General features: G+C 41.7%; 1 protein-coding gene across 2 annotated transcripts; it reads right to left on the bottom strand.

The window, feature by feature from the left end:
- Positions 1-60: 60 nt before the first annotated feature.
- LOC138319397 (protein yippee-like 5) lies at positions 61-27,731 on the bottom strand. Of its 2 annotated transcripts, none has more exons than XM_069262498.1 (3): positions 27,527-27,731; positions 24,482-24,595; positions 61-5,065 (listed from the first exon to the last, which is right to left on the bottom strand). In XM_069262498.1, the coding sequence occupies exons 2-3, from the start codon at positions 24,588-24,590 to the stop codon at positions 4,812-4,814; spliced, it is 363 nt and encodes a 120-aa protein (XP_069118599.1). In that variant the 5' UTR covers positions 24,591-24,595; positions 27,527-27,731; the 3' UTR covers positions 61-4,811. The 2 variants fall into 2 exon arrangements, with proteins under 2 accessions (XP_069118599.1, XP_069118600.1); XM_069262499.1 differs by lacking the exon at positions 27,527-27,731 and adding an exon at positions 27,173-27,507.

The raw sequence follows: 27,731 nt of genomic DNA, 5'->3' as shown, positions 1-27,731 counted from the left end.
ATTGACATACAAGACTGATTATACACTTGTTGTTCTGACCAAACTCTGACAACAGGTTAGCCTTATTGACATACAAGACTGATTATACACTTGTGGTTCTGACCAAACTCAGACAACAGGTTAGCCTTATTGACATACAAGACTGATTATACACTTGTGATTCTGACCAAACTCAGACAACAGGTAAGCCTTATTAACATTGGAGACTGATTATACACTTGTGGTTCTGACCAAACTCAGACAACAGGTTAGCCTTATTGACATCTGAGACTGATTATACACTTGTGATTCTGACCAAACTCAGACAACAGGTTAGCCTTATTGACATTGGAGACTGAATATACACTTGTGATTCTGACCAAACTCAGACAACAAGTTAGCCTTATTGACATACAAGACTAATTATACACTTGTGGTTCTGACCAAACTCAGACAACAAGTTAGGCTTATTGACATCTGAGACTGATTATACACTTGTGGTTCTGACCAAACTCAGACAACAGGTTAGCCTTATTGACATACAAGACTGATTATACACTTGTGGTATTGACCAAACTCAGACAACAGGTTAGCCTTATTGACATCTGAGACTGATTATACACTTGTGGTTCTGACCAAACTCAGACAACAGATTAGCCTTATTGACATCCGAGACTGATTATACACTTGTGGTTCTGACCAAACTCAGACAACAGGTTAGCCTTATTGACATCCGAGACTGATTATACACTTGTGGTTCTGACCAAACTCTGACAACAGGTTAGCCTTATTGACATACAAGACTGATTATACACTTGTGGTTCTGACCAAACTCAGACAACAAGTTAGCCTTATTGACATACAAGACTAATTATACACTTGTGGTTCTGACCAAACTCAGACAACAGGTTAGCCTTATTGACATCCGAGACTGATTATACACTTGTGGTTCTGACCAAAATCAGACAACAAGTTAGCCTTATTGACATCCGAGACTGATTATACACTTGTGGTTCTGACCAAACTCAGACAACAGGTTAGCCTTATTGACATACAAGACTCATTATACACTTGTGATTCTGACCAAACTCAGACAACAATTTAGCCTTATTGACATACAAGACTGGTTATACACTTGTGGTTCTGACCAAACTCAGGCAACAAGTTAGCCTTAATGACATCCGAGACTGATTATACACTTGTGGTTCTGACCAAACTCAATCAACAAGTTAGCCTTATTGACATCCGAGACTGATTATACACTTGTGGTTCTGACCAAACTCAGACAACAAGTTAGCCTTAATGACATCCGAGACTGATTATACACTTGTGGTTCTGACCAAACTAAGACAACAGGTTAGCCTTATTGACATACAAGACTGATTATACACTTTTGGTTCTGACCAAACTCAATCAACAAGTTAGCCTTAATGACATCCGAGACTGATTATACACTTGTGGTTCTGACCAAACTCAGACAACAGGTTTGCCTTATTGACATACAAGACTGATTATACACTTGTGGTTCTGACCAAGCTCAGACAACAGGTTAGCCTTATTGACATACAAGACTGGTTATACACTTGTGGTTCTGACCAAACTCAATCAACAAGTTAGCCTTAATGACATCCGAGACTGATTATACACTTGTGGTTCTGACCAAACTAAGACAACAGGTTAGCCTTATTGACATACAAGACTGATTATACACTTTTGGTTCTGACCAAACTCAATCAACAAGTTAGCCTTAATGACATCCGAGACTGATTATACACTTGTGGTTCTGACCAAACTCAGACAATAGGTTAGCCTTATTGACATACAAGACTGATTATACACTTGTGGTATTGACCAAACTCAGACAACAGGTTAGCCTTATTGACATCTGAGACTGATTATACACTTGTGGTTCTGACCAAACTCAGACAACAGATTAGCCTTATTGACATCCGAGACTGATTATACACTTGTGGTTCTGACCAAACTCAGACAACAGGTTAGCCTTATTGACATCCGAGACTGATTATACACTTGTGGTTCTGACCAAACTCTGACAACAGGTTAGCCTTATTGACATACAAGACTGATTATACACTTGTGGTTCTGACCAAACTCAGACAACAAGTTAGCCTTATTGACATACAAGACTAATTATACACTTGTGGTTCTGACCAAACTCAGACAACAGGTTAGCTTTATTGACATCCGAGACTGATTATACACTTGTGGTTCTGACCAAACTCAGACAACAAGTTAGACTTAATGACATCCGAGACTGATTATACACTTGTGGTTCTGACCAAACTCAGACAACAGGTTAGCCTTATTGACATACAAGACTCATCATACACTTGTGATTCTGACCAAACTCAGACAACAATTTAGCCTTATTGACATACAAGACTGGTTATACACTTGTGGTTCTGACCAAACTCAGGCAACAAGTTAGCCTTAATGACATCCGAGACTGATTATACACTTGTGGTTCTGACCAAACTCAATCAACAAGTTAGCCTTATTGACATCCGAGACTGATTATACACTTGTGGTTCTGACCAAACTCAGACAACAAGTTAGCCTTAATGACATCCGAGACTGATTATACACTTGTGGTTCTGACCAAACTAAGACAACAGGTTAGCCTTATTGACATACAAGACTGATTATACACTTTTGGTTCTGACCAAACTCAATCAACAAGTTAGCCTTAATGACATCCGAGACTGATTATACACTTGTGGTTCTGACCAAACTCAGACAACAGGTTTGCCTTATTGACATACAAGACTGATTATACACTTGTGGTTCTGACCAAGCTCAGACAACAGGTTAGCCTTATTGACATACAAGACTGGTTATACACTTGTGGTTCTGACCAAACTCAATCAACAAGTTAGCTTTATTGACATCCGAGACTGATTATACGCTTGTGGTTCTGACCAAATTCAGACAACAAGTTAGCCTTATTGACATCCGAGACTGATTATTCACTTGTGGTTCTGACCAAACTCAGACAACAAGTTAGCCTTATTGACATACAAGACAGATTATACACTTGTGGTTCTGACCAAACTCAGACAACAGGTTAGCCTTATTGACATACAAGACTGGTTATACACTTGTGGTTCTGACCAAACTTAGACAACAGGTTAGCCTTATTGACATCCGAGACTGATTATACACTTGTGGTTCTGACCAAACTCAGACACTTCCTACACATAACATAAAGATTATTTTTGTGATTTTTTTTTTCTGGGAGCAAAGAGTTAGCAAGAAATACCAGCACTGGCTTATATTATATATTGATGTTTTTTGTCAAATACATTGTGTAACAGTTCGCTTCAGAACAAAATATCTAACAACAATGGGGGAAATAAGAAATATTCAGTACTGTGACTATTGTGTAATTAAGTAAATTTCCAGTAAAACTGTCTATCCAAGCTACATGTTATATATCCTAGAAATTGTATACAAATATATCATGTTCTAAAACAAATGTTCTACACAAAATAAACAAATCATAAGAAAAACATTTCCAACGAATGTTGGTGAACAAAATAAACATTATATCATTAAATGAATATATATAAATATATGTATACATAAAACAGAAAAATGTAATTATGGCCATACACTTAAAACTGTTGCTAATCAATCATAACTTACATGATTAAATCAAAGTTTTTAGCCTACAATGTCATCAAAATATTCTTCTTGATGTTTTTCACCAAATACAAAAATGTATGACAAACAAGCAAGCTCTTTCCTATTGACCATGTTTTATAACTGTACCTGTGTATCTGATTTATTTTGTAACAGTTAATTACTATAAATCTTTCCTAACCACCAGAAAAAAATCAGCTTACCTAAATCTGGCACATCCCTAAAACCAAAATACCTATCACACACAAATATGTTTGTGTATACAGAAAGTAGTGATAAAATGGGTGTGGCAGGGACCAGGTTGGGAGGAAAAACTGAAACCTTAGTACCAGTAAATTATGTCCCATTATACAACTAATACAAACAATAAATTCTGAACTCTGGGGGCTTGATTATTATAACTTCAGTATAACGTGAACTCTGGGGGCTTTATTATTATAAATTCAGTATAAAGTGAACTCTGGGGGCTTGATTATTATAACTTCAGTATAAAGTGAACTCTGGGGGATTGATTATTATAACTTCAGTATAAAGTGAACTCTGGGGGCTTGATTATTATAACTTCAGTATAAAGTGAACTCTGGGGGTTTGATTATCAATATAAAGTGAAACAAGCTACACATCATTTGGTAAAGATACCCAAGGGTTAGGACTACATAAATCCTGTTTCTGTAGCCATGGTTATTAGCACAAGACCATCTAGTCCTTATACAAATGCATGCTACAATAAGATAAGACAAAATAAAAACCCTCACAAACCAAACCTAGGAAGTTATATATCATAAACAAAAACCCCTAAATCCCCCACACAATATCCTTCCCTTAATGGAGGTTATATTTATATTTTTAAGTTCTTTCTCTAGAACTACAAACTGATACTAAATATGAGCTTTCAGCAGTACTGCTGACCTCTGCCCTTAACCTGTGACCTTTGGACCAGTACAAGCACTAGTAATGGGTGTGATCAATATGTACGGCTGTACATATCTACCAACCAATCACTGATGGGGCTTCCATACCATGATAGCAGCAAACATCGCCAAGATAAATGGCCAATCAAAGAAGACATCATGGATTTGCATAACTATCGTGCCCTGGATCAGTATCATTCTGCTGTGCATGACACATCACAGTCAGGTGCTATTTACAGAAAGTGGAGAAGGAAAAGTTCAACTATCATGTCCAATATGCTCTTCAAATCCCTCACTCTCTGTTACGAGAGCACGCTCCAGGATTACCCTGCCTTCCTTGTAACGTTGATTGTCTTCTGTGGCAAACTCATAGATCCATCCCAGCTTGGCATCACAGTTCTTACAGGACACGTCACGGACCATGTGTCGTCCGGTCAACATCACACGGTCCTGTACCTCACTGTAGTTCAGGTTTACAACTTTGTTGAACAGGAAAGCTCGTCCAGTTGCACCTATTTAGAAGGAAAAAAGAACATGGTGAGGTACATATATTTCAGTGACAATCAAATTCATACTGTTATCCAGCATTCTTTCATAAATAAACTAAATGAGTGAATTATAATAATTGTGCTGTTATGAAGTGGGTAGTCAATGCATAAACATAGCATTCATAAACAGATCAAGATTAAATTTTTATATCAATGTAATGTTAGTTAATGGGTAATGGAGTTGGCAATAAAATGGTCAGTTAGAATGTAGAAGAAGGGGAGATAAGGGGTGATTACTATATCATTTCATTTATGTCCTGTTAACAGCTAGTGTCATTTAAGGACTGCCTCCCGTGACAGCTAGTGTTATTTTCATTTAAGGACTGACTTCCCCTGACAGCTAGTGTCATTTAAGGACTGCTTCCCGTGACAGCTAGTGTCATTTAAGGACTGACCTCCCCTGTTAGCTAGTGTCATTTAAGGACGACCTCCCCTGACAGCTAGTGTCATTTAAGGATGACCTCCCCTGACAGCAAGTGTCATTTAAGGACTGATCTCCCCTGACAGCTAGTGTCATTTAAGGACAACCTCCCCTGACAGCTAGTGCCATTTAAGGACTGACCTCCCCTGACAGCTAGTGTCATTTAAGGACGACCTCCCCTGACAGCTAGTGTCATTTAAGGACTGACTTCCCCTGACAGCTAGTGTCATTTAAGGACTGACCTCCCCTGTTAGCTAGTGTCATTTAAGGATGACCTCCCCTGACAGCTAGTGTCATTTAAGGACTGGCTTCCCCTGACAGCTAGTGTCATTTAAGGATGACCTCCCCTGACAGCTAGTGTCATTAAAGGACTGCCACTCCTGACAGCTAGTGTCATTAAAGGATTGACCTCCCCTGACAGCTAGTGCCATTTAAGGACAACCTCCCCTGACAGCTAGTGACATTTAAGGACTGACCTCCCCTGACAGCTAGTGTCATTTAAGGACGACCTCCTCTGACAGCTAGTGTCATTTAAGGACGACCTCCTCTGACAGCTTGTGTCATTTAAGGACTGACCTCCCCTGACAGCTAGCGTCATTTAAGGAAGACCTCCCCTGACAGCTAGTGTCATTTGAGGACCACCTCCCCTGACAGCTAGTGTCATTTAAGTACGACCTCCCCTGACAACTAGTGTCATTTAAGGACGACCTCCCCTGACAGCTAGTGTCATTTAAGGAATGACTTCCTCTGACAGCTAATGGCATTTAAGGACTGACCTCCCCTGACAGCTAGTGCCATTTAAGGACAACCTCTCCTGACAGCTAGTGTCATTAAAGGACTGCCACTCCTGACAACTAATGTCATTTAAGCATGACCACCCCTGACAGCTAGTGTCATTTAAGGACTGACCTCCCCTGACAGCTAGTGTCATTTAAGGACTGACCTCCCCTGACAGCTAGTGTCATTTAAGGACGACCTCCCCTGACAGCTAGTGTCATTTAAGGACAACCTCCCCTGACAGCTAGTGTCATTTAAGCATGACCACTCCTGACAGCTAATGTCATTTAAGGACTGACCTCCCCAGGCAGCTAGTGTCATTTAAGGACAACCTCTCCTAACAGCTAGTGTCATTTAAGGACTGACCTCCCCTGACAGCTAGTGTCATTTAAGGACTGACCTCCCCTGACAGCTAGTGCCATTTAAGGATGACCTCCCCTGACAGCTAGTGTCATTTAAGGACTGACCTCCCCTGACAGCTAGTGTCATTCAAGGAAGACCTCCCCTGACAGCTAGTATCATTTAAGAACGACCTCCCCTGACATCTAGTGTCATTTAAGGACTGACCACCCCTGACAGCTAGTGTCATTTAAGGACGACCTCCCCTGAAGGCTAGTGTCATTTAATGACGACCTCCCTTGAGAGATAGTGTCATTTAAGGACGACCTCCTTTGACAGCTAGTGTCATTTAAGGATGACCTCCCCTGACAGCTAGTGTCATTTAAGGACTGACCTCCCCTGACAGCTAGAGTCATTTAAGGACTGACCTCCCCTGACAGCTAGTGTCATTTAAGGACGACCTCCCCTGACAGCAAGTGTCATTTAAGAATGACCTCCCATGACAGCAAGTATCATTTAAGGACAACCTCCCCTGACAGCAATTGTCATTTAAGGACTGACCTCCCCTGACAGCTAGTGTCATTTAAGGACTGACCTCCCCTGACAGCTAGTGTCATTTAAGGACGACCTCCTCTGACAGCTAGTGTCATTTAAGGATGACCTCCCCTGACAGCTAGTGTCATTTAAGGACAACATCTCCTGACAGCTAGTGTCATTTAAGGACTGACCTCCCCTGACAGCTAGTGTCATTTAAGGACTGACTTCCTCTGACAGCTAATGTCATTTAAGGACTGACCTCCCCTGACAGCTAGTGTCATTTAAGGACAACCTCTCCTGACAGCTAGTGTCATTAAAGGACTGCCACTCCTTACAACTAATGTCATTTAAGGACTGACCTCCCCTGACAGCTAGTGTCATTTAAGGACTGACCTCCCCTGACAGCTAGTGTCATTTAAGGACTGACCTCCCCAGACAGCTAGTGTCATTTAAGGACAACCTCTCCTGACAGCTAGTGTCATTTAAGGACGGACCTCCCCTGACAGCTAGTGTCATTTAAGGACTGACTTCCTCTGACAGCTAATGTCATTTAAGGACTGACCTCCCCTGACAGCTAGTGTCATTTAAGGACAACCTCTCCTGACAGCTAGTGTCATTAAAGGACTGCCACTCCTGACAACTAATGTCATTTAAGGACTGACCTCCCCTGACAGCTAGTGTCATTTAAGGACTGACCTCCCCTGACAGCTAGTGCCATTTAAGGACTGACCTCCCCTGACAGCTAGCGTCATTTAAGGACTGACCTCCCCTGACAGCTAGTGTCATTTAAGGACGACCTCCCCTGACAGCAAGTGTTATTTATGGACTGACCTCCCCTGACAGCTAGTGCCATTTAAGGACAACCTCCCCTGACAGCTTGTGTCATTTAAGCACTGACCTCCCCTGACAGCTAGTGTCATTTAAGGACTGACCTCCCCTGACAGCTAGTGTCATTTAAGGACAACCTCCCCTGACAGCTAGTGTCATTTAAGGACTGACCTCCCCTGACAGCTAGTGTCATTTAAGGACTGACCTCCCCTGACAGCTAGTGTCATTTAAGGACTGACCTCCCCTGACAGCTAGTGTCATTTAAGGACTGACCTCCCCTGACAGCTAGTGTCATTTAAGGACGACCTCCCCTGACAGCTTGTGTCATTTAAGCACTGACCTCCCCTGACAGCTAGTGTCATTTAAGGACTGACCTCCCCTGACAGCTAGTGTCATTTAAGGACAACCTCCCCTGACAGCTAGTGTCATTTAAGGACTGACCTCCCCTGACAGCTAGTGTCATTTAAGGACTGACCTCCCCTGACAGCTAGTGTCATTTAAGGACTGACCTCCCCTGACAGCTAGTGTCATTTAAGGACGACCTCCCCTGACATCTAGTGTCATTTAAGGACTGACCACCCCTGACAGCTAGTGTCATTTAAGGATGACCTCCCCTGAAGGCTAGTGTCATTTAATGACGACCTCCCTTGAGAGATAGTGTCATTTAAGGACGACCTCCTTTGACAGCTAGTGTCATTTAAGGATGACCTCCCCTGACAGCTAGTGTCATTTAAGGACTGACCTCCCCTGACAGCTAGAGTCATTTAAGGACTGACCTCCCCTGACAGCTAGTGTCATTTAAGGACGACCTCCCCTGACAGCTAGTGTCATTTAAGAGGACTGACCTCCCCTGACTGCTAGTGTCATTTAAGGACGACCTCCCCTGACAGCAAGTGTCATTTAAGGACTGACCTCCCCTGACAGCTAGTGTCATTTAAGGACTGACCTCCCCTGACAGCTAGTGTCATTTAAGGACGACCTCCTCTGACAGCTAGTGTCATTTAAGGATGACCTCCCCTGACAGCTAGTGTCATTTAAGGACAACATCTCCTGACAGCTAGTGTCATTTAAGGACTGACCTCCCCTGACAGCTAGTGTCATTTAAGGACTGACTTCCTCTGACAGCTAATGTCATTTAAGGACTGACCTCCCCTGACAGCTAGTGTCATTTAAGGACAACCTCTCCTGACAGCTAGTGTCATTTAAGGACTGACCTCCCCTGACAGCTAGTGTCATTTAAGGACTGACCTCCCCTGACAGCTAGTGTCATTTAAGGACTGACCTCCCCTGACAGCTAGTGTCATTTAAGGACTGACCTCCCCTGACAGCTAGTGTCATTTAAGGACAACCTCCCCTGACAGCTAGTGTCATTTAAGGACGGACCTCCCCTGACAGCTAGTGTCATTTAATGACTGACTTCCTCTGACAGCTAATGTCATTTAAGGACTGATCTCCCCTGACTGCTAGTGTCATTTAAGGTCAACCTCTCCTGACAGCTAGTGTCATTAAAGGACTGCCACTCCTGACAACTAATGTCATTTAAGGACTGACCTCCCCTGACAGCTAGTGCCATTTAAGGACTGACCTCCCCTGACAGCTAGTGTCATTTAAGGACTGACCTCCCCTGACAGCTAGTGTCATTTAAGGACTGACCTCCCCTGACAGCTAGTGTCATTTAAGGACGACCTCCCCTGACAGCTAGTGTCATTTAAGGACAACCTCCCCTGACAGCTAGTGTCATTTAAGCATGACCACTCCTGACAGCTAATGTCATTTAAGGACTGACCTCCCCTGACAGCTAGTGTCATTTAAGGACAACCTCTCCTGACAGCTAGTGTCATTAAAGGACTGCCACTCCTTACAACTAATGTCATTTAAGGACTGACCTCCCCTGACAGCTAGTGCCATTTAAGGACTGACCTCCCCTGACAGCTAGTGTCATTTAAGGATGACCTCCCCTGACAGCTAGTGTCATTTAAGGACAACCTCTCCTGACAGCTAGTGTCATTTAAGGACTGACCTCCCCTGACAGCTAGTGTCATTTAAGGACTGACCTCCCCTGACAGCTAGTGTCATTTAAGGACTGACCTCCCCTGACAGCTAGTGTCATTTAAGGACGACCTCCCCTGACAGCTAGTGTCATTTAAGGACAACCTCCCCTGACAGCTAGTGTCATTTAAGCATGACCACTCCTGACAGCTAATGTCATTTAAGGACTGACCTCCCCAGGCAGCTAGTGTCATTTAAGGACAACCTCTCCTGACAGCTAGTGTCATTTAAGGACTGACCTCCCCTGCCAGCAAGTGTCATTTAAGGACAACCTCCCCTGACAGCTAGTGTCATTTAAGGATGACCTCCCCTGACAGCAAGTGTCATTTAAGCACTGACCTCCCCTGACAGCTAGTGTCATTTAAGAATGACCTCCCATGACAGCAAGTGTTATTTATGGACTGACCTCCCCTGACAGCTAGTGTCATTTAAGGACGACCTCCCCTGACAGCTTGTGTCATTTAAGCACTGACCTCCCCTGACAGCTAGTGTCATTTAAACACTGACCTCCCCTGACAGCTAGTGTCATTTAAGGACAACCTCCCCTGACAGCTAGTGTCATTTAAGGACTGACCTCCCCTGACAGCTAGTGTCATTTAAGGATGACCTCCCCTGACAGCTAGTGTCATTTAGGGACTGACCTCCCCTGACAGCTAGTGTCATTTAAGGACTGACCTCACCTGACAGCTAGTGTCATTTAAGGACGACCTCCCCTGACAGCTTGTGTCATTTAAGCACTGACCTCCCCTGACAGCTAGTGTCATTAAAGGATGACCTCCCCTGACAGCTAGTGTCATTTAAGGACAACCTCCCCTGACAGCTAGTGTCATTTAAGGACTGACCTCCCCTGACAGCTAGTGTCATTTAAGGATGACCTCCCCTGACAGCTAGTGTCATTTAAGGACTGACCTCCCCTGACAGCTAGTGTCATTTAAGGACTGACCTCACCTGACAGCTAGTGTCATTTAAGGATGACCTCCCCTGACAGCTAGTGTCATTTCAGGACTGACCTCCCCTGACAGCTAGTGTCATTTAAGGATGACCTCCCCTGACAGCTAGTGTCATTTAAGGACGACCTCCCCTGACAGCTAGTGTCATTTAAGGACGACCTCCCCTGACAGCTAGTGTCATTTAAGGACGACCTCCCCGACAGCTAGTGGCATTTAAGAACGACCTCCCCTGACAGCTAGTGTCATTTAAGGATGACCTCCCCTGACAGCAAGTATCATTTAAGGACAACCTCCCCTGACAGCTAGTGTCATTTAAGGATGACCTCCCCTGACAGCTAGTGTCATTTAAGGACAACCTCTCCTGACAGCTAGTTTCATTTAAGGACTGACCTCCCCTGACAGCTAGTGTCATTTAAGGACGACCTCCCCTGACGGCTAGTGTCATTTAAGGAGGACCTCCCCTGACAGCTAGTGTCATTTAAGGACAACCTCCCCTGACAGCTAGTGTCATTTAAGGATGACCTCCCCTGACAGCTAGTGTCATTTAAGGACGACCTCCCCCTGACAGCTAGTGTCATTTAAGGACGACCTCCCCTGACAGCTAGTGTCATTTAAGGACGACCTCCCCTGACAGCTAGTGTCATTTAAGGATGACCTCCCCTGACAGCTAGTGTCATTTAAGGACTGACCTCCCCTGACAGCTAGTGTCATTTAAGGACGACCTCCCCTGACAGCTAGTGTCATTTAAGGATGACCTCCCCTGACAGCTAGTGTCATTTAAAGATGACCTCCCCTGACAGCTAGTGTCATTTAGGGACTGACCTCCCCTGACAGCTAGTGTCATTTAAGGACTGACCTCACCTGACAGCTAGTGTCATTTAAGGACGACCTCCCCTGACAGCTTGTGTCATTTAAGCACTGACCTCCCCTGACAGCTAGTGTCATTAAAGGATGACCTCCCCTGACAGCTAGTGTCATTTAAGGACAACCTCCCCTGACAGCTAGTGTCATTTAAGGACTGACCTCCCCTGACAGCTAGTGTCATTTAAGGATGACCTCCCCTGACAGCTAGTGTCATTTAAGGACTGACCTCCCCTGACAGCTAGTGTCATTTAAGGACTGACCTCACCTGACAGCTAGTGTCATTTAAGGATGACCTCCCCTGACAGCTAGTGTCATTTCAGGACTGACCTCCCCTGACAGCTAGTGTCATTTAAGGATGACCTCCCCTGACAGCTAGTGTCATTTAAGGACGACCTCCCCTGACAGCTAGTGTCATTTAAGGACGACCTCCCCGACAGCTAGTGGCATTTAAGAACGACCTCCCCTGACAGCTAGTGTCATTTAAAGACTGACCTCCCCTGACAGCTAGTGTCATTTAAGGATGACCTCCCCTGACAGCAAGTATCATTTAAGGACAACCTCCCCTGACAGCTAGTGTCATTTAAGGATGACCTCCCCTGACAGCTAGTGTCATTTAAGGACAACCTCTCCTGACAGCTAGTTTCATTTAAGGACTGACCTCCCCTGACAGCTAGTGTCATTTAAGGACGACCTCCCCTGACGGCTAGTGTCATTTAAGGACGACCTCCCCTGACAGCTAGTGTCATTTAAGGACAACCTCCCCTGACAGCTAGTGTCATTTAAGGACAACCTCCCCTGACAGCTAGTGTCATTTAAGGATGACCTCCCCTGACAGCTAGTGTCATTTAAGGACGACCTCCCCTGACAGCTAGTGTCATTTAAGGATGACCTCCCCTGACAGCTAGTGTCATTTAAGGATGACCTCCTCTGACAGCTAGTGTCATTTAAAGATGACCTCCCCTGACAGCTAGTGTCATTTAAGGACTGACCTCCCCTGACAGCTAGTGTCATTTAAGGACGACATCCCCTGACAGCTAGTGTCATTTAAGGATGACCTCCCCTGACAGCTAGTGTCATTTAAAGATGACCTCCCCTGACAGCTAGTGTCATTTAGGGACTGACCTCCCCTGACAGCTAGTGTCATTTAAGGACTGACCTCACCTGACAGCTAGTGTCATTTAAGGACGACCTCCCCTGACAGCTTGTGTCATTTAAGCACTGACCTCCCCTGACAGCTAGTGTCATTAAAGGATGACCTCCCCTGACAGCTAGTGTCATTTAAGGACAACCTCCCCTGACAGCTAGTGTCATTTAAGGACTGACCTCCCCTGACAGCTAGTGTCATTTAAGGATGACCTCCCCTGACAGCTAGTGTCATTTAAGGACTGACCTCCCCTGACAGCTAGTGTCATTTAAGGACTGACCTCACCTGACAGCTAGTGTCATTTAAGGATGACCTCCCCTGACAGCTAGTGTCATTTCAGGACTGACCTCCCCTGACAGCTAGTGTCATTTAAGGATGACCTCCCCTGACAGCTAGTGTCATTTAAGGACGACCTCCCCTGACAGCTAGTGTCATTTAAGGACGACCTCCCCGACAGCTAGTGGCATTTAAGAACGACCTCCCCTGACAGCTAGTGTCATTTAAAGACTGACCTCCCCTGACAGCTAGTGTCATTTAAGGATGACCTCCCCTGACAGCAAGTATCATTTAAGGACAACCTCCCCTGACAGCTAGTGTCATTTAAGGATGACCTCCCCTGACAGCTAGTGTCATTTAAGGACAACCTCTCCTGACAGCTAGTTTCATTTAAGGACTGACCTCCCCTGACAGCTAGTGTCATTTAAGGACGACCTCCCCTGACGGCTAGTGTCATTTAAGGAGGACCTCCCCTGACAGCTAGTGTCATTTAAGGACAACCTCCCCTGACAGCTAGTGTCATTTAAGGACAACCTCCCCTGACAGCTAGTGTCATTTAAGGATGACCTCCCCTGACAGCTAGTGTCATTTAAGGACGACCTCCCCTGACAGCTAGTGTCATTTAAGGATGACCTCCCCTGACAGCTAGTGTCATTTAAAGATGACCTCCCCTGACAGCTAGTGTCATTTAAGGACTGACCTCCCCTGACAGCTAGTGTCATTTAAGGACGACATCCCCTGACAGCTAGTGTCATTTAAGGATGACCTCCCCTGACAGCTAGTGTCATTTAAGGATGACCTCTAGTGTTTCCCACAGCCCCGATTAGCATGGCGCCGCGCCGTGCCCTTTTTACCTGACGCCATGCCCCTATAACCTAACGCCCTGCTGCCCTGTTTGTCCCCAGTACACTTTTACTAAACTACCAAAATACCAGGCAGTGGCTTGATAATTAAGTAAACAAAAGAGGTGTGACCACTCCCTGACCCTCTGACCAACACCCCAGTGGCCCTAACTAACAGCCTTGGGCTATTTCCACCTTGGCTTGTGGTGTCACTTTCAGGTCTGTGTATTACGTAAGCTGAAGTCAAGCAGCCGATCGGCAGCCTAGAAAACAATCAGCTGGCCTTTCAATAAGTTTTATGACTACAGCTAGTGAGCATTACTTCAAAAACAAATACTGCTTACAATTGTAAATGATTTACTCACGTTTTTAATGTTTAATAGGCCTATCTAATACTATATCTGATGGATGTCACAGGCTTTGCAATCGTAATGGCCGCCATTTTGGGTGTATTGTAAAAGTAGATCCGGAGGTATCGAATTTCAGGATTTTTACTAATATTCACGTTTTTAAAAATGAAAACGGTATTATCTTTTTAGAATTTCCATGTGATTTTTTTTAGAAAATATATATTAATAATAATAAAATTATTAATTGCAAAGTAATTAAAATAAATCAAATTAAAAAGAAATCAACTTTTTTCTCTATCAGATTGAATTTAAATATTTTTAATACTACAGTACTCTAACAATTATCTGTATTTTCTTAATTTAGTGCTTGTAAATTTAGAACATTATTTTAATTAAATATCCAATATTATGAAACATGTTATCTTATTCAATTCAATACAGTATTTTTAATATTTCAATAAAGATATATATTAAAATAAAGGTAATTGGATTGAAATAAAGGAATACATTTTGTATTTTTCCCATATTTTTAATTGATATAAATGAAATTTAGATCTTTCTTGTGAATCCATTATAGTCATGATCATATGATCGGCAGATTATAATTTCCAAAATCATTCTGTTCACTCAGAATAATTAAATAAATGTCCTTATATTACTTAGCAACTCAGAGAGTTTAAAGCATTTAAATGATATTAAGTTGAACCAGAATTAAATAAACAACATGACAGTTTTGAAGATTTTCCCTTGTATTGGAAGTCGTCGATATAACCTTTGTGCCCCTCTGATGGTTATTTATCGCGGTCAAAGTGCCCTTTTCAAAACCCAGCACCATGCCCTTTTTTTCCTGTGGGAAACACTAACCTCCCCTGACAGCTAGTGTCATTTAAGGACTGACCTCCCCTGACGGCTAGTGTCATTTAAGGATGACCTCCCCTGACAGCTAGTGTCATTTAAGGACGACCTCCCCTGACAGCTAGTGTCATTTAAGGACGACATCCCTTGACAGCTAGTGTCATTTAAGGACGACCTCCCCTGACAGCTAGTGTCATTTAAGGACGACCTCCCCTGACAGCTAGTGTCATTTAAGGATGACCTCCCCTGACATGTAGTGTCATTTAAGGATGACCTCCCCTGACAGCTAGTGTCATTTAGGCACTGACCTCCCCTGACAGCTAGTGTTATTTAAGGATGACCTCCCCTGACAGCTAGTGTCATTTAAGGACTGACCTCCCCTGACAGCTAGTGTCATTTAAGGACGACCTCCCCTGACAGCTAGTGTCATTTAAGGACTGACCTCCCCTGACAGCTATTGTCATTTAAGGACTACCTCCCCTGACAGCTAGTGTCATTTAAGGATGACCTCCCCTGACAGCTAGTGTCATTTAAGGACTGACCTCCCCTGACAGCTAGTGTCATTTAAGGACGACCTCCCCTGACTGCTAGTGTCATTTAAGGACGACCTCCCCTGACAGCAAGTGTCATTTAAGGACTGACCTCCCCTGACAGCTAGTATCATTTAAGGACTGACCTCCCCTGACAGCTAGTGTCATTTCAGGACTGACCTCCCCTAACAGCTAGTGTCATTTCAGGACTGACCTCCCCTGACAGCTAGTGTCATTTAAGGATGACCTCCCCTGACAGCTAGTGTTATTTAAGGATGACCTCCCCTGACAGCTAGTGTCATTTAAGGACTGACCTCCCCTAACAGCTAGTGTCATTTCAGGACTGACCTCCCCTGACAGCTAGTGTCATTTAAGGATGACCTCCCCTGACAGCTAGTGTCATTTAAGGACGACCTCCCCTGACAGCTAGTGTCATTTAAGGATGACCTCCCCTGACAGTTAGTTTCATTAAAGGATAACCTCCCCTGACAGTTAGTTTCATTAAAGGATAAACTCCCCTGACAGCTAGTGTCATTTAAGGACTGACCTCCCCTGACAGCTAGTGGCATTTAAGAACGACCTCCCCTGACAGCTAGTGTCATTTAAAGACTGACCTCCCCTGACAGCTAGTGTCATTAAAGGATGACCTCCCCTGACAGCAAGTATCATTTAAGGACAACCTCCCCTGACAGCTAGTGTCATTTAAGGACTGACCTCCCCTGACAGCTAGTGTCATTTAAGGACTGACCTCCCCTGACAGCTAGTGTCATTTAAGGACGACCTCCTCTGACAGCTAGTGTCATTTAAGGATGACCTCCCCTGACAGCTAGTGTCATTTAAGGACAACATCTCCTGACAGCTAGTGTCATTTAAGGACTGACCTCCCCTGACAGCTAGTGTCATTTAAGGACTGACTTCCTCTGACAGCTAATGTCATTTAAGGACTGACCTCCCCTGACAGCTAGTGTCATTTAAGGACAACCTCTCCTGACAGCTAGTGTCATTAAAGGACTGCCACTCCTTACAACTAATGTCATTTAAGGACTGACCTCCCCTGACAGCTAGTGTCATTTAAGGACTGACCTCCCCTGACAGCTAGTGTCATTTAAGGACTGACCTCCCCTGACAGCTAGTGTCATTTAAGGACAACCTCTCCTGACAGCTAGTGTCATTTAAGGACGGACCTCCCCTGACAGCTAGTGTCATTTAAGGACTGACTTCCTCTGACAGCTAATGTCATTTAAGGACTGACCTCCCCTGACAGCTAGTGTCATTTAAGGACAACCTCTCCTGACAGCTAGTGTCATTAAAGGACTGCCACTCCTGACAACTAATGTCATTTAAGGACTGACCTCCCCTGACAGCTAGTGTCATTTAAGGACTGACCTCCCCTGACAGCTAGTGTCATTTAAGGACTGACCTCCCCTGACAGCTAGTGTCATTTAAGGACTGACCTCCCCTGACAGCTAGTGTCATTTAAGGACGACTTCCCCTGACAGCTAGTGTCATTTAAGAACGATTTCCCCTGACGGCTAGTGTCATTTAAGAACGACTTCGCCTGACAGCTAATGTCATTTAAGGACTGACCTCCCCTGACAGCTAGTGTCATTTAAGAACGACTTCCCCTGACAGCTAGTGTTATTTAAAAACGACTTTCCCTGACAGCAATTGTCATTAAAGGACAACCTCCCCTGACAGCTAGTGTCATTTAAGGACGACCTCCCCTGACAGCTAGTGTCATTTAAGGACTGACCTCCCCTGACAGCTAGTGTCATTTAAGAACGACTTCCCCTGACAGCTAGTGTCATTAAAGGACAACCTCCCCTGACAGCTAGTGTCATTTAAGGACGACCTCCCCTGACAGCTAGTGTCATTTAAGGACTGACCTCCCCTGACAGCTAGTGTCATTTAAGAACGACTTCCCCTGACAGCTAGTGTCATTAAAGGACTGACCTCCCCTGACAGCTAGTGTCATTTAAGAACGACCTCCCCTGACAGCTAGTGTTATTTAAGGCATGACCTCCCCTGACAGCTAGTGTCATTTAAGGACTGACCTCCCCTGACAGCTAATGTCATTTAAGGACTGACCTCCCCTGACAGCTAGTGTCATTTAAGGACTGACCTCCCCTGACAGCTAGTGTCATTTAAGGATGACCTCCCCTGACAGCTAGTGTCATTTAAGGACTGACCTCCCCTGACAGCTAGTGTCATTTAAGGACTGACCTCCCCTGACAGCTAGTGTCATTTAAGGACTGACCTCCCCTGACAGCTAGTGTCATTTAAGGACGACCTCCCCTGACAGCTAGTGTCATTTAAGGACTGACCTCCCCTGACAGCTAGTGTCATTTAAGGACTGACCTCCCCTGACAGCTAGTGTCATTTAAGAACGACTTCCCCTGACAGCTAGTGTCATTTAAGAATGACTTCCCCTGACGGCTAGTGTCATTTAAGAACGACTTCCCCTGACAGCTAGTGTCATTTAAGGACTGACCTCCCCTGACAGCTAGTGTCATTTAAGAACGACTTCCCCTGACAGCTAGTGTTATTTAAGAACGACTTCCCCTGACAGCAATTGTCATTTAAGGACTGACCTCCCCTGACAGCTAGTGTCATTTAAGGACGACCTCCCCTGACAGCTAGTGTCATTAAAGGACTGACCTCCCCTGACAGCTAGTGTCATTTAAGAACGACTTCCCCTGACAGCTAGAGTCATTTAAGAACGACTTCCCCTGACAGCTAGTGTCATTTAATGACTGACCTCCCCTGACAGCTAGTGTCATTTAAGAACGACTTCCCCTGACAGCTAGTGTCATTTAAGGACTGACCTCCCCTGACAGCTAGTGTCATTTAAGAACGACTTCCCCTGACAGCTAGTGTCATTTAAGAACGACTTCCCCTGACAGCTAGTGTCATTGAAGGACTGACCTCCCCTGACAGCTAGTGTTATTTAAAAAACGACTTTCCCTGACAGCTAGTGTCATTTAAGGATGACCTCCCCTGCTATTTCACTGAAGCATACTGCCAGAGACACTGGCCAGCAAACCCCATCTGTCATATTATACTGACAACGGGCAAACCAGTAATGTGTTAGCTGGTTATTTAATGGGTAACCCAGGCAACAGTTAACATTTAAACAGTCAGAGGGGTAAAATGTAGAGGAAGGGAGATAACTTGTAATTACTGTAATGTGTTAGTTGGTTATTTAATTGGTAACCCAGGCAACAGTTAACGTTTAAACAGTCAGAGGGGTGAAATGTAGAGGAAGGGAGATAACTTGTGATTACTGTAATGTGTTAGTTGGTTATTTAATTGACCGATCACCAGGTGTAATATAGCCATGCCTCATGCTCACAAACGCACATGTTTCTATTCAATGTCGGAGCAAACATCGTAGCACACACAATACAAAATACAAAGTCACGTGCGGTTTGATTGACAGCTGGCGATCCGTCAATGGGTAACCCAGGCCACAATTAACGCTTAAACAGTCATGGGGGTGAAATGTAGAGGAAGGGAGATAACCAATCTGATTGAAATACAGATCCTTATAACCACTCCGTTCAATATAGGATCTGACAATATCCGATATGGGGTCACGTTCGGATGACCTTTTACCACGTGTACTCTTAATCAAATACATTTTCTACACATTTCTAAGTGAATTGTTAACGCTATTTCGTCCTAGTAAGCATATACATTTAGCATTGTTGTGCACTTTGGGCGAGATGACTACGTACATGAAAATAATTCGGACATTTTCAAACTAGTTCGTCCCCAGTCAAGATTCTGGCAGTGCCAATTTGATTAGCTATTTCCAAAGGTCATCCTGACGTGACCCCTAATGGATGGGATGTTGTCAGATTCTCATATCAAACGTAGTGATAATAAGGATCTGTATTTTAATCAGATTGGGAGATAACTTGTGATTACTGTAATGTGTTAGTTGGTTATTTAATGGGTAACCCAGGCAACAGTTAACATTTAAACAGTCAGAGGGGTGAAATGTAGAGGAAGGGAGATAACTTGTGATTACTGTAATGTGTTAGTAGTTGGTTATTTAATGGGTAACCCAGGCAACAGTTAACATTTAAACAGTCAGAGGGGTGAAATGTAGAGGAAGGGAGATAACTTGTGATTACTGTAATGTGTTAGTTGGTTATTTAATGGGTAACCCAGGCAACAGTTAACATTTAAACAGTCAGAGGGGTGAAATGTAGAGGAAGGGAGATAACTTGTGATTACTGTAATGTGCAACTTAGTTATTTAATGGGTAACCCAGGCAACAGTTAACGTTTAAACAGTCAGAGGGGTGAAATGTAGAGGAAGGGAGATAACTTGTAATTACTGTAATGTGTTAGTTGGTTATTTAATGGGTAACCCAGGCAACAGTTAACGTTTAAACAGTCAGAGGGGTGAAATGTAGAGGAAGGGAGATAACTTGTAATTACTGTAATGTGTTAGTTGGTTATTTAATGGGTAACCCAGGCAACAATTAACGCTTAAACAGTCAGAGGGGTGAAATGTAGAGGAAGGGAGATAACTTGTGATTACTGTAATGTGTTAGTTGGTTATTTAATGGGTAACCCAGGCAACAATTAACGCTTAAACAGTCAGAGGGGTGAAATGTAGAGGAAGGGAGATAACTTGTGATTACTGTAATGTGTTAGTTGGTTATTTAATTGACCGATCGCCAGGAGTAATATAGCCATGCCTCATGCTCACAAACGCACATGTTTCTATTCAATGTCGGAGCAAACATCGTAGCACACACAATACAAATACAAAGTCACGTGCGGTTTGATTGACAGCTGGCGATCCGTCAATGGGTAACCCAGGCCACAATTAACGCTTAAACAGTCATGGGGGTGAAATGTAGAGGAAGGGAGATAACCAATCTGATTGAAATACAGATCCTTATAACCACTCCGTTCAATATAGGATCTGACAATATCCGATATGGGGTCACGTTCGGATGACCTTTTACCACGTGTACTCTTAATCAAATACATTTTCTACACATTTCTAAGTGAATTGTTAACGCCATTTCGTCCCAGTATTAGCATATACATTTAGCATTGTTGTGCACTTTGGGCGAGATGACTACGTACATGAAAATAATTCGGACAGCTTTTTCAAACTAGTTCGTCCCCAGTCAAGATTCTGGCAGTGCCAATTTGATTAGCTATTTCCAAAGGTCATCCTGACGTGACCCCTAATGGATGGGATGTTGTCAGATCCTCATATCAAACGTAGTGATAATAAGGATCTGTATTTTAATCAGATTGGGAGATAACTTGTGATTACTGTAATGTGTTAGTTGGTTATTTAATGGGTAACCCAGGCAACAGTAAACATTTAAACAGTCAGAGGGGTGAAATGTAGAGGAAGGGAGATAACTTGTAATTACTGTAATGTGCAACTTAGTTATTTAATGGGTAACCCAGGCAACAGTTAACGTTTAAACAGTCAGAGGGGTGAAACGTAGAGGAAGGGAGATAACTTGTGATTACTGTAATGTGCAACTTAGTTATTTAATGGGTAACCCAGGCAACAGTTAACGTTTAAAACAGTCAGAGGGGTGAAATGTAGAGGAAGGGAGATAACTTGTGATTACTGTAATGTGCAACTTAGTTATTTAATGGGTAACCCAGGCAACAGTTAACATTTAAACAGTCAGAGGGGTGAAATGTAGAGGAAGGGAGATAACTTGTAATTACTGTAATTTGCTAGTTGGTTATTTAATGGGTAACCCAGGCAACAGTTAACATTTAAACAGTCAGAGGGGTGAAATGTAGAGGAAGGGAGATAACTTGTGATTACTGTAATGTGTTAGTTGGTTATTTAATGGGTAACCCAGGCAACAGTTAACATTTAAACAGTCAGAGGGGTGAAATGTAGAGGAAGGGAGATAACTTGTGATTACTGTAATGTGCAACTTAGTTATTTAATGGGTAACCCAGGCAACAGTTAACGTTTAAACAGTCAGAGGGGTGAAATGTAGAGGAAGGGAGATAACTTGTGATTACTGTAATGTGCAACTTAGTTATTTAATGGGTAACCCAGGCAACAGTTAACATTTAAACAGTCAGAGGGGTGAAATGTAGAGGAAGGGAGATAACTTGTAATTACTGTAATGTGCTAGTTGGTTATTTAATGGGTAACCCAGGCAACAGTTAACATTTAAACAGTCAGAGGGGTGAAATGTAGAGGAAGGGAGATAACTTGTGATTACTGTAATGTGTTAGTTGGTTATTTAATGGGTAACCCAGGCAACAGTTAACATTTAAACAGTCAGAGGGGTGAAATGTAGAGGAAGGGAGATAACTTGTGATTACTGTAATGTGTTAGTTGGTTATTTAATGGGTAACCCAGGCAACAATTAACGCTTAAACAGTCAGAGGGGTGAAATGTAGAGGAAGGGAGATAACTTGTGATTACTGTAATGTGTTAGTTGGTTATTTAATTGACCGATCGCCAGGTGTAATATAGCCATGCCTCATGCTCACAAACGCACATGTTTCTATTCAATGTCGGAGCAAACATCGTAGCACACACAATACAAAATACAAAGTCACGTGCGGTTTGATTGACAGCTGGCGATCCGTCAATGGGTAACCCAGGCCACAATTAACGCTTAAACAGTCATGGGGGTGAAATGTAGAGGAAGGGAGATAACCAATCTGATTGAAATACAGATCCTTATAACCACTCCGTTCAATATAGGATCTGACAATATCCGATATGGGGTCACGTTCGGATGACCTTTTACCACGTTGTACTCCAGATCAAATACATTTTCTACACATTTCTAAGTGAATTGTTAACGCCATTTCGTCCCAGTATTAGCATATACATTTAGCATTGTTGTGCACTTTGGGCGAGATGACTACGTACACGAAAATAATTCGGACAGCTTTTTCAAACTAGTTCGTCCCCAGTCAAGATTCTGGCAGTGCCAATTTGATTGGCCATTTCCAAAGGTCATCCTGACGTGACCCCTAATGGGATGTTGTCAGATCCTCATATCAAACGTAGTGATAATAAGGATCTGTATTTTAATCAGAGGAAGGGAGATAACTTGTGATTACTGTAATGTGTTAGTTGGTTATTTAATGGGTAACCCAGGCAACAGTTAACATTTAAACAGTCAGAGGGGTGAAATGTAGAGGAAGGGAGATAACTTGTAATTACTGTAATGTGCAACTTAGTTATTTAATGGGTAACCCAGGCAACAGTTAACGTTTAAACAGTCAGAGGGGTAAAATGTAGAGAAAGGGAGATAACTTGTGATTACTGTAATGTGTTAGTTGGTTATTTAATGGGTAACCCAGGCAACAGTTAACGTTTAAACAGTCAGAGGGGTGAAATGTAGAGGAAGGGAGATAACTTGTGATTACTGTAATGTGCAACTTAGTTATTTAATGGGTAACCCAGGCAACAGTTAACGTTTAAACAGTCAGAGGGGTGAAATGTAGAGGAAGGGAGATAACTTGTGATTACTGTAATGTGCAACTTAGTTATTTAATGGGTAACCCAGGCAACAGTTAACATTTAAACAGTCAGAGGGGTGAAATGTAGAGGAAGGGAGATAACTTGTAATTACTGTAATGTGCTAGTTGGTTATTTAATGGGTAACCCAGGCAACAGTTAACATTTAAACAGTCAGAGGGGTGAAATGTAGAGGAAGGGAGATAACTTGTGATTACTGTAATGTGCAACTTAGTTATTTAATGGGTAACCCAGGCAACGGTTTAAACAGTCAGTGGGGCAAAATGTAAAGGATGGGGAGATAACTTGTCAATACTATGTGCTAGTTGCTAGTGCCTGGCAGTACGTACAATGTATGTATATGTGAATTTGGGGATGAGGGAATTGAAAGTGAGATGGAAGTAATGGGTTTTGGTACTACATTCATTGTTTTTCCTGCCTATATATTTGGGGCCGAAATAAGGCCCCATTCCCAATTGTATTTCTTGTTATTTTTTCCCAAATCTATGTCTAAATTTCCCAAATCAGTGAGTTGACGCGTATTTTGTACGACGAAACTAAACAATTCCGTAAATCCCAAGTCTGAAGCTCGTATTTTAATATCCATTCTTACACTTGATTCTTAGAGAAGCATAATTGTCTATTTCTACCTTTTCCAAAATTTCCATAAACACTGTTTAAATTGTTCATTTCCTACTTTTATCGCAAAAAAAATCCCTATTTTCACCAGGTGGCAATTTCCCAAAATACCCAGGAAAAACACTGACATTAGGTTATAGTGATGACATTATGTTTTCACTTAATTATATGTATGATATACACATATATATTAAGTAATATGTTTATATGTAGTATTTTTTCAATAAAATTTTGGAGAGAAATTATCACATTTGAATTGTTATTGAGAAAAGGCAAGTTTTATAAAATATTAAAAATGTTGTTCAAAATTTGATTAATTTCATTTAGGAAAAGTGTTAATATGTATATTTTTTTTGGTTGTTTTGAAGACATTTTAAATATTGTAAATACATATATTGTGTATGTACCTGTATATTTTAGATTCAAATTTCAAATGAAACTTATTATTTTCAGATACATATTTATATAATAAGCTGCATACAATGCCCTACCTGTGAATCGTGTAGATATGAGTTCTGCCCTGTTGGTAAGGGATGTGTCACAGCTAGCACAAGAAAATAGACGTGTTCCTCCTATATGTCTCAGGAAGATACGACCCATTCTTTCTAAGCAGGTAAAAAACAGAGAAAAAAAAAGTATAAAACTTCCATATGGTTTTATATATAGTACTTATGCTACACACCTAAAACCAAGAATATAAAGAATATATATAATGTACACAGACTGAATCCGTTAATCAATACATTGTACTGGTCTAGATAAAGTTGGAATCCGTTAATCAATACATTGTACTGGTCTAGATAAAGTTGGAATCCGTTAATCAATACATTGTACTGGTCTAGATAAAGTTGGAATCCGTTAATCAATACATTGTACTGGTCTAGATAAAGTTGGAATCCGTTAATCAATACATTGTACTGGTCTAGATAAAGTTGGAATCCGTTAATCAATACATTGTACTGGTCTGACCCAATAAGTACCAAGGGCACTTAAAAAATTGATCAAATAAGGGGACACTTATATAAAAAATTGATCAAATAAGGGGACACTTATATAAAAAATTGATCAAATAAGGGGACACTTATATAAAAAATTGATCAAATAAGGGGACACTTATATAAAAAATTGATCAAATAAGGGGACACTTATATAAAAAATTGATCAAATAAGGTGACATTTATATAAAAAATTGATCAAATAAGGGGACACTTATATAAAAAATTGATCAAATAAGGGGACACTTATATAAAAAATTGATCAAATAAGGGGACACTTATATAAAAGAAACAAATTTTGACAAGCCCATTTTTGACAAGCCTTATATAAATTTAATCTGCAAAGTTATTAGACATAAATCAGTTTGAAAACGAACCAACACCTTTTCATGTTTCAGTCTGCATTTAATTCGAAGTAAGTAAAATTGAAGACTAAAACAGGAAGAGGGGTGCTTATAGGAGATTTCAGAAAAGATGGCGATGACGTCACACAAAGGTACATCCGGGCGCTCAAAGGTACAACTCCGTATATGTACACATAAACATAGTGGGAACACAGCCGCTTGCGATGTTTGTTTACATTTTATTGTAATAAATAGTACGACAATCTGAGAACTATTGCGTTATTTTAATTTTAAAATGTGTAAATGAAAATATTTAACAATAGTATTTAGATATAAACATCTGGTGTTCATACATTTTACTCCGTTTATACTCCATTTTCGACCGCCACGAGAAAAAAACACGGTCGCCATTAGATCTACGTATGAACATTGACAGATATTACAAAATTGACCGAAATTACAAATTAAATTCCAAGTTTCCCAAAATATTATATTGACATTTTAATAAGCGATTAATGTTTGCTAAGTCTTACTTGTTAAAACACCTTACGATGTGTGATTATGACCAAATTAAAATTTGCCTTCGTAGATTACCCCAAGCGCACGGCAGCCATTACGTACAGTACTGCCGAGATCCCGAATTTCGTTATTTTTCAGAGTCACAAAATTATGTATTCTGGATACCTTTTTCGTCAGAAATATTGGAATTTAATTTATGACATTCAAATGAGTCATTTAATAGTTACTTTTTATCATATTTTTAAACAAAACTTCGCGTATTTTAGGATTCTCGAAGCCGTGCGCAATGTGTCCTGGTCGGCATTTATAGTACTACGATCTACAATGTAGCTATATATCTAACATGTATTCAAATTATTTAAAAGTAATATCACTTCAATTTGGGACTTCAAATAGCGGTACATGGAATAAAAGTGACTTAAAAATAAAATTAAGCTCTACAGCATGAAATTGAACGACATCACCATTTTATTTTTTGAGATATTGGCAGCCATACTGTGTACGTACACAAACATCTGCATTTATGTGTAACAGTGGTTTATTACCATTCCTTTAAAACAGGATATTGAAGGTAAATAACGAAATGTATATGTGTTGGTAGTTACGTATTAATATTATTAATTTCCCAACTATTGGCTGTGGCCCGAGGTGATCAACCAGCGAAGCCATGCACGAGCGGTCGTGGTCTGGCCAGGTGGTTGAATGAAGAGTTTTACGTACCGTGACGCTATATATAACGTTTCGGGGCACGAGTCCAGGTGGTTCACATTTCGTTGTATTTATATTAAATAGTCTTCATGTATAACATAAATATGATACATTGAAATCAATTATCTATCCATAACTTTTTCACAACATGGATTTCTACATGTGAACAAAAACCGGGTACGTGTGACGGCCCGGCACCGCTTCGCAAGCTGGCTTCAACACTAAATCTACACAAATATATTTAGCAATAAACAATTGTAAATATAAAAATATAAATGTCTGTAACCTCTGAAACAATAAGAAACCATTTTAAAATCAGAATTTGCAAGTATGAAAGTGTTACTTATGTCAACGTATCGATTGTGTAGCAGGGATGTACGTATCTGTTATTGTTTTTATTAGTCGCCATACTGCGTTTGTACCTTTGAGGACCCGGATGTAAACTTTCTGTGACGTCACGCCATCTTTTCTGAAATCTCCTATAGGAATGACGCTTTTTGTCTCGAATATTGTTCAGTCTATTTATAGTAACATACTGCAATGTAGAACACATGCACATGTTTTTGTTTGGTTTTGTTGTTGTTTTTTGGCCGATTTTTTTATTCATTGAACTTACGTGTTTATATGAATAAGTCTATAGTTTCCTGATATATAAATAGAAGAAGAGAAGGACACAGAGTCGATACTTGTGACCATGTGATCCTAATCTACACATGTACATGTATGGTCACGATAGCTGACTCGGCCCCCATCAGCTGTTCCTCATATCAGACGAGATATTGTCATTTCTAATTGTAAACACAACATACAATGGTATCGTTATATATCCGATTTTAGGCGTCATTCAAATGAAGAAAACGAAAAGTAAACATCGTCATGTATTTCATTTATACATTAGCATAAGTATGTTATTGTGATCATGAGTAACAGTGGGAATGAGAAACACAGTATGACCTCATCAATTGCCCACCTCACTCGATAACCGCCCAATCCAACCACTTCGTCGATTATTTTTCAAGCAAGGTTGCAGAAATTATAATAGCGATTTTGATGATGCTCGTCGTTCGCATAAAATGTTATCAGAAATTAGGAATCCAAATCTTTTTTTCTTCAATGATCTAGTTTCCTGGGTGTCAGCTGGCAGGAACCAAAACATACCATGACGTTTAGGTCAC

Source organism: Argopecten irradians, chromosome 3 (assembly GCF_041381155.1).
Source record: "Argopecten irradians isolate NY chromosome 3, Ai_NY, whole genome shotgun sequence".
Taxonomy (NCBI): domain Eukaryota; kingdom Metazoa; phylum Mollusca; class Bivalvia; order Pectinida; family Pectinidae; genus Argopecten; species Argopecten irradians.
This window is presented reverse-complemented; position numbering and strand designations above follow the sequence as displayed.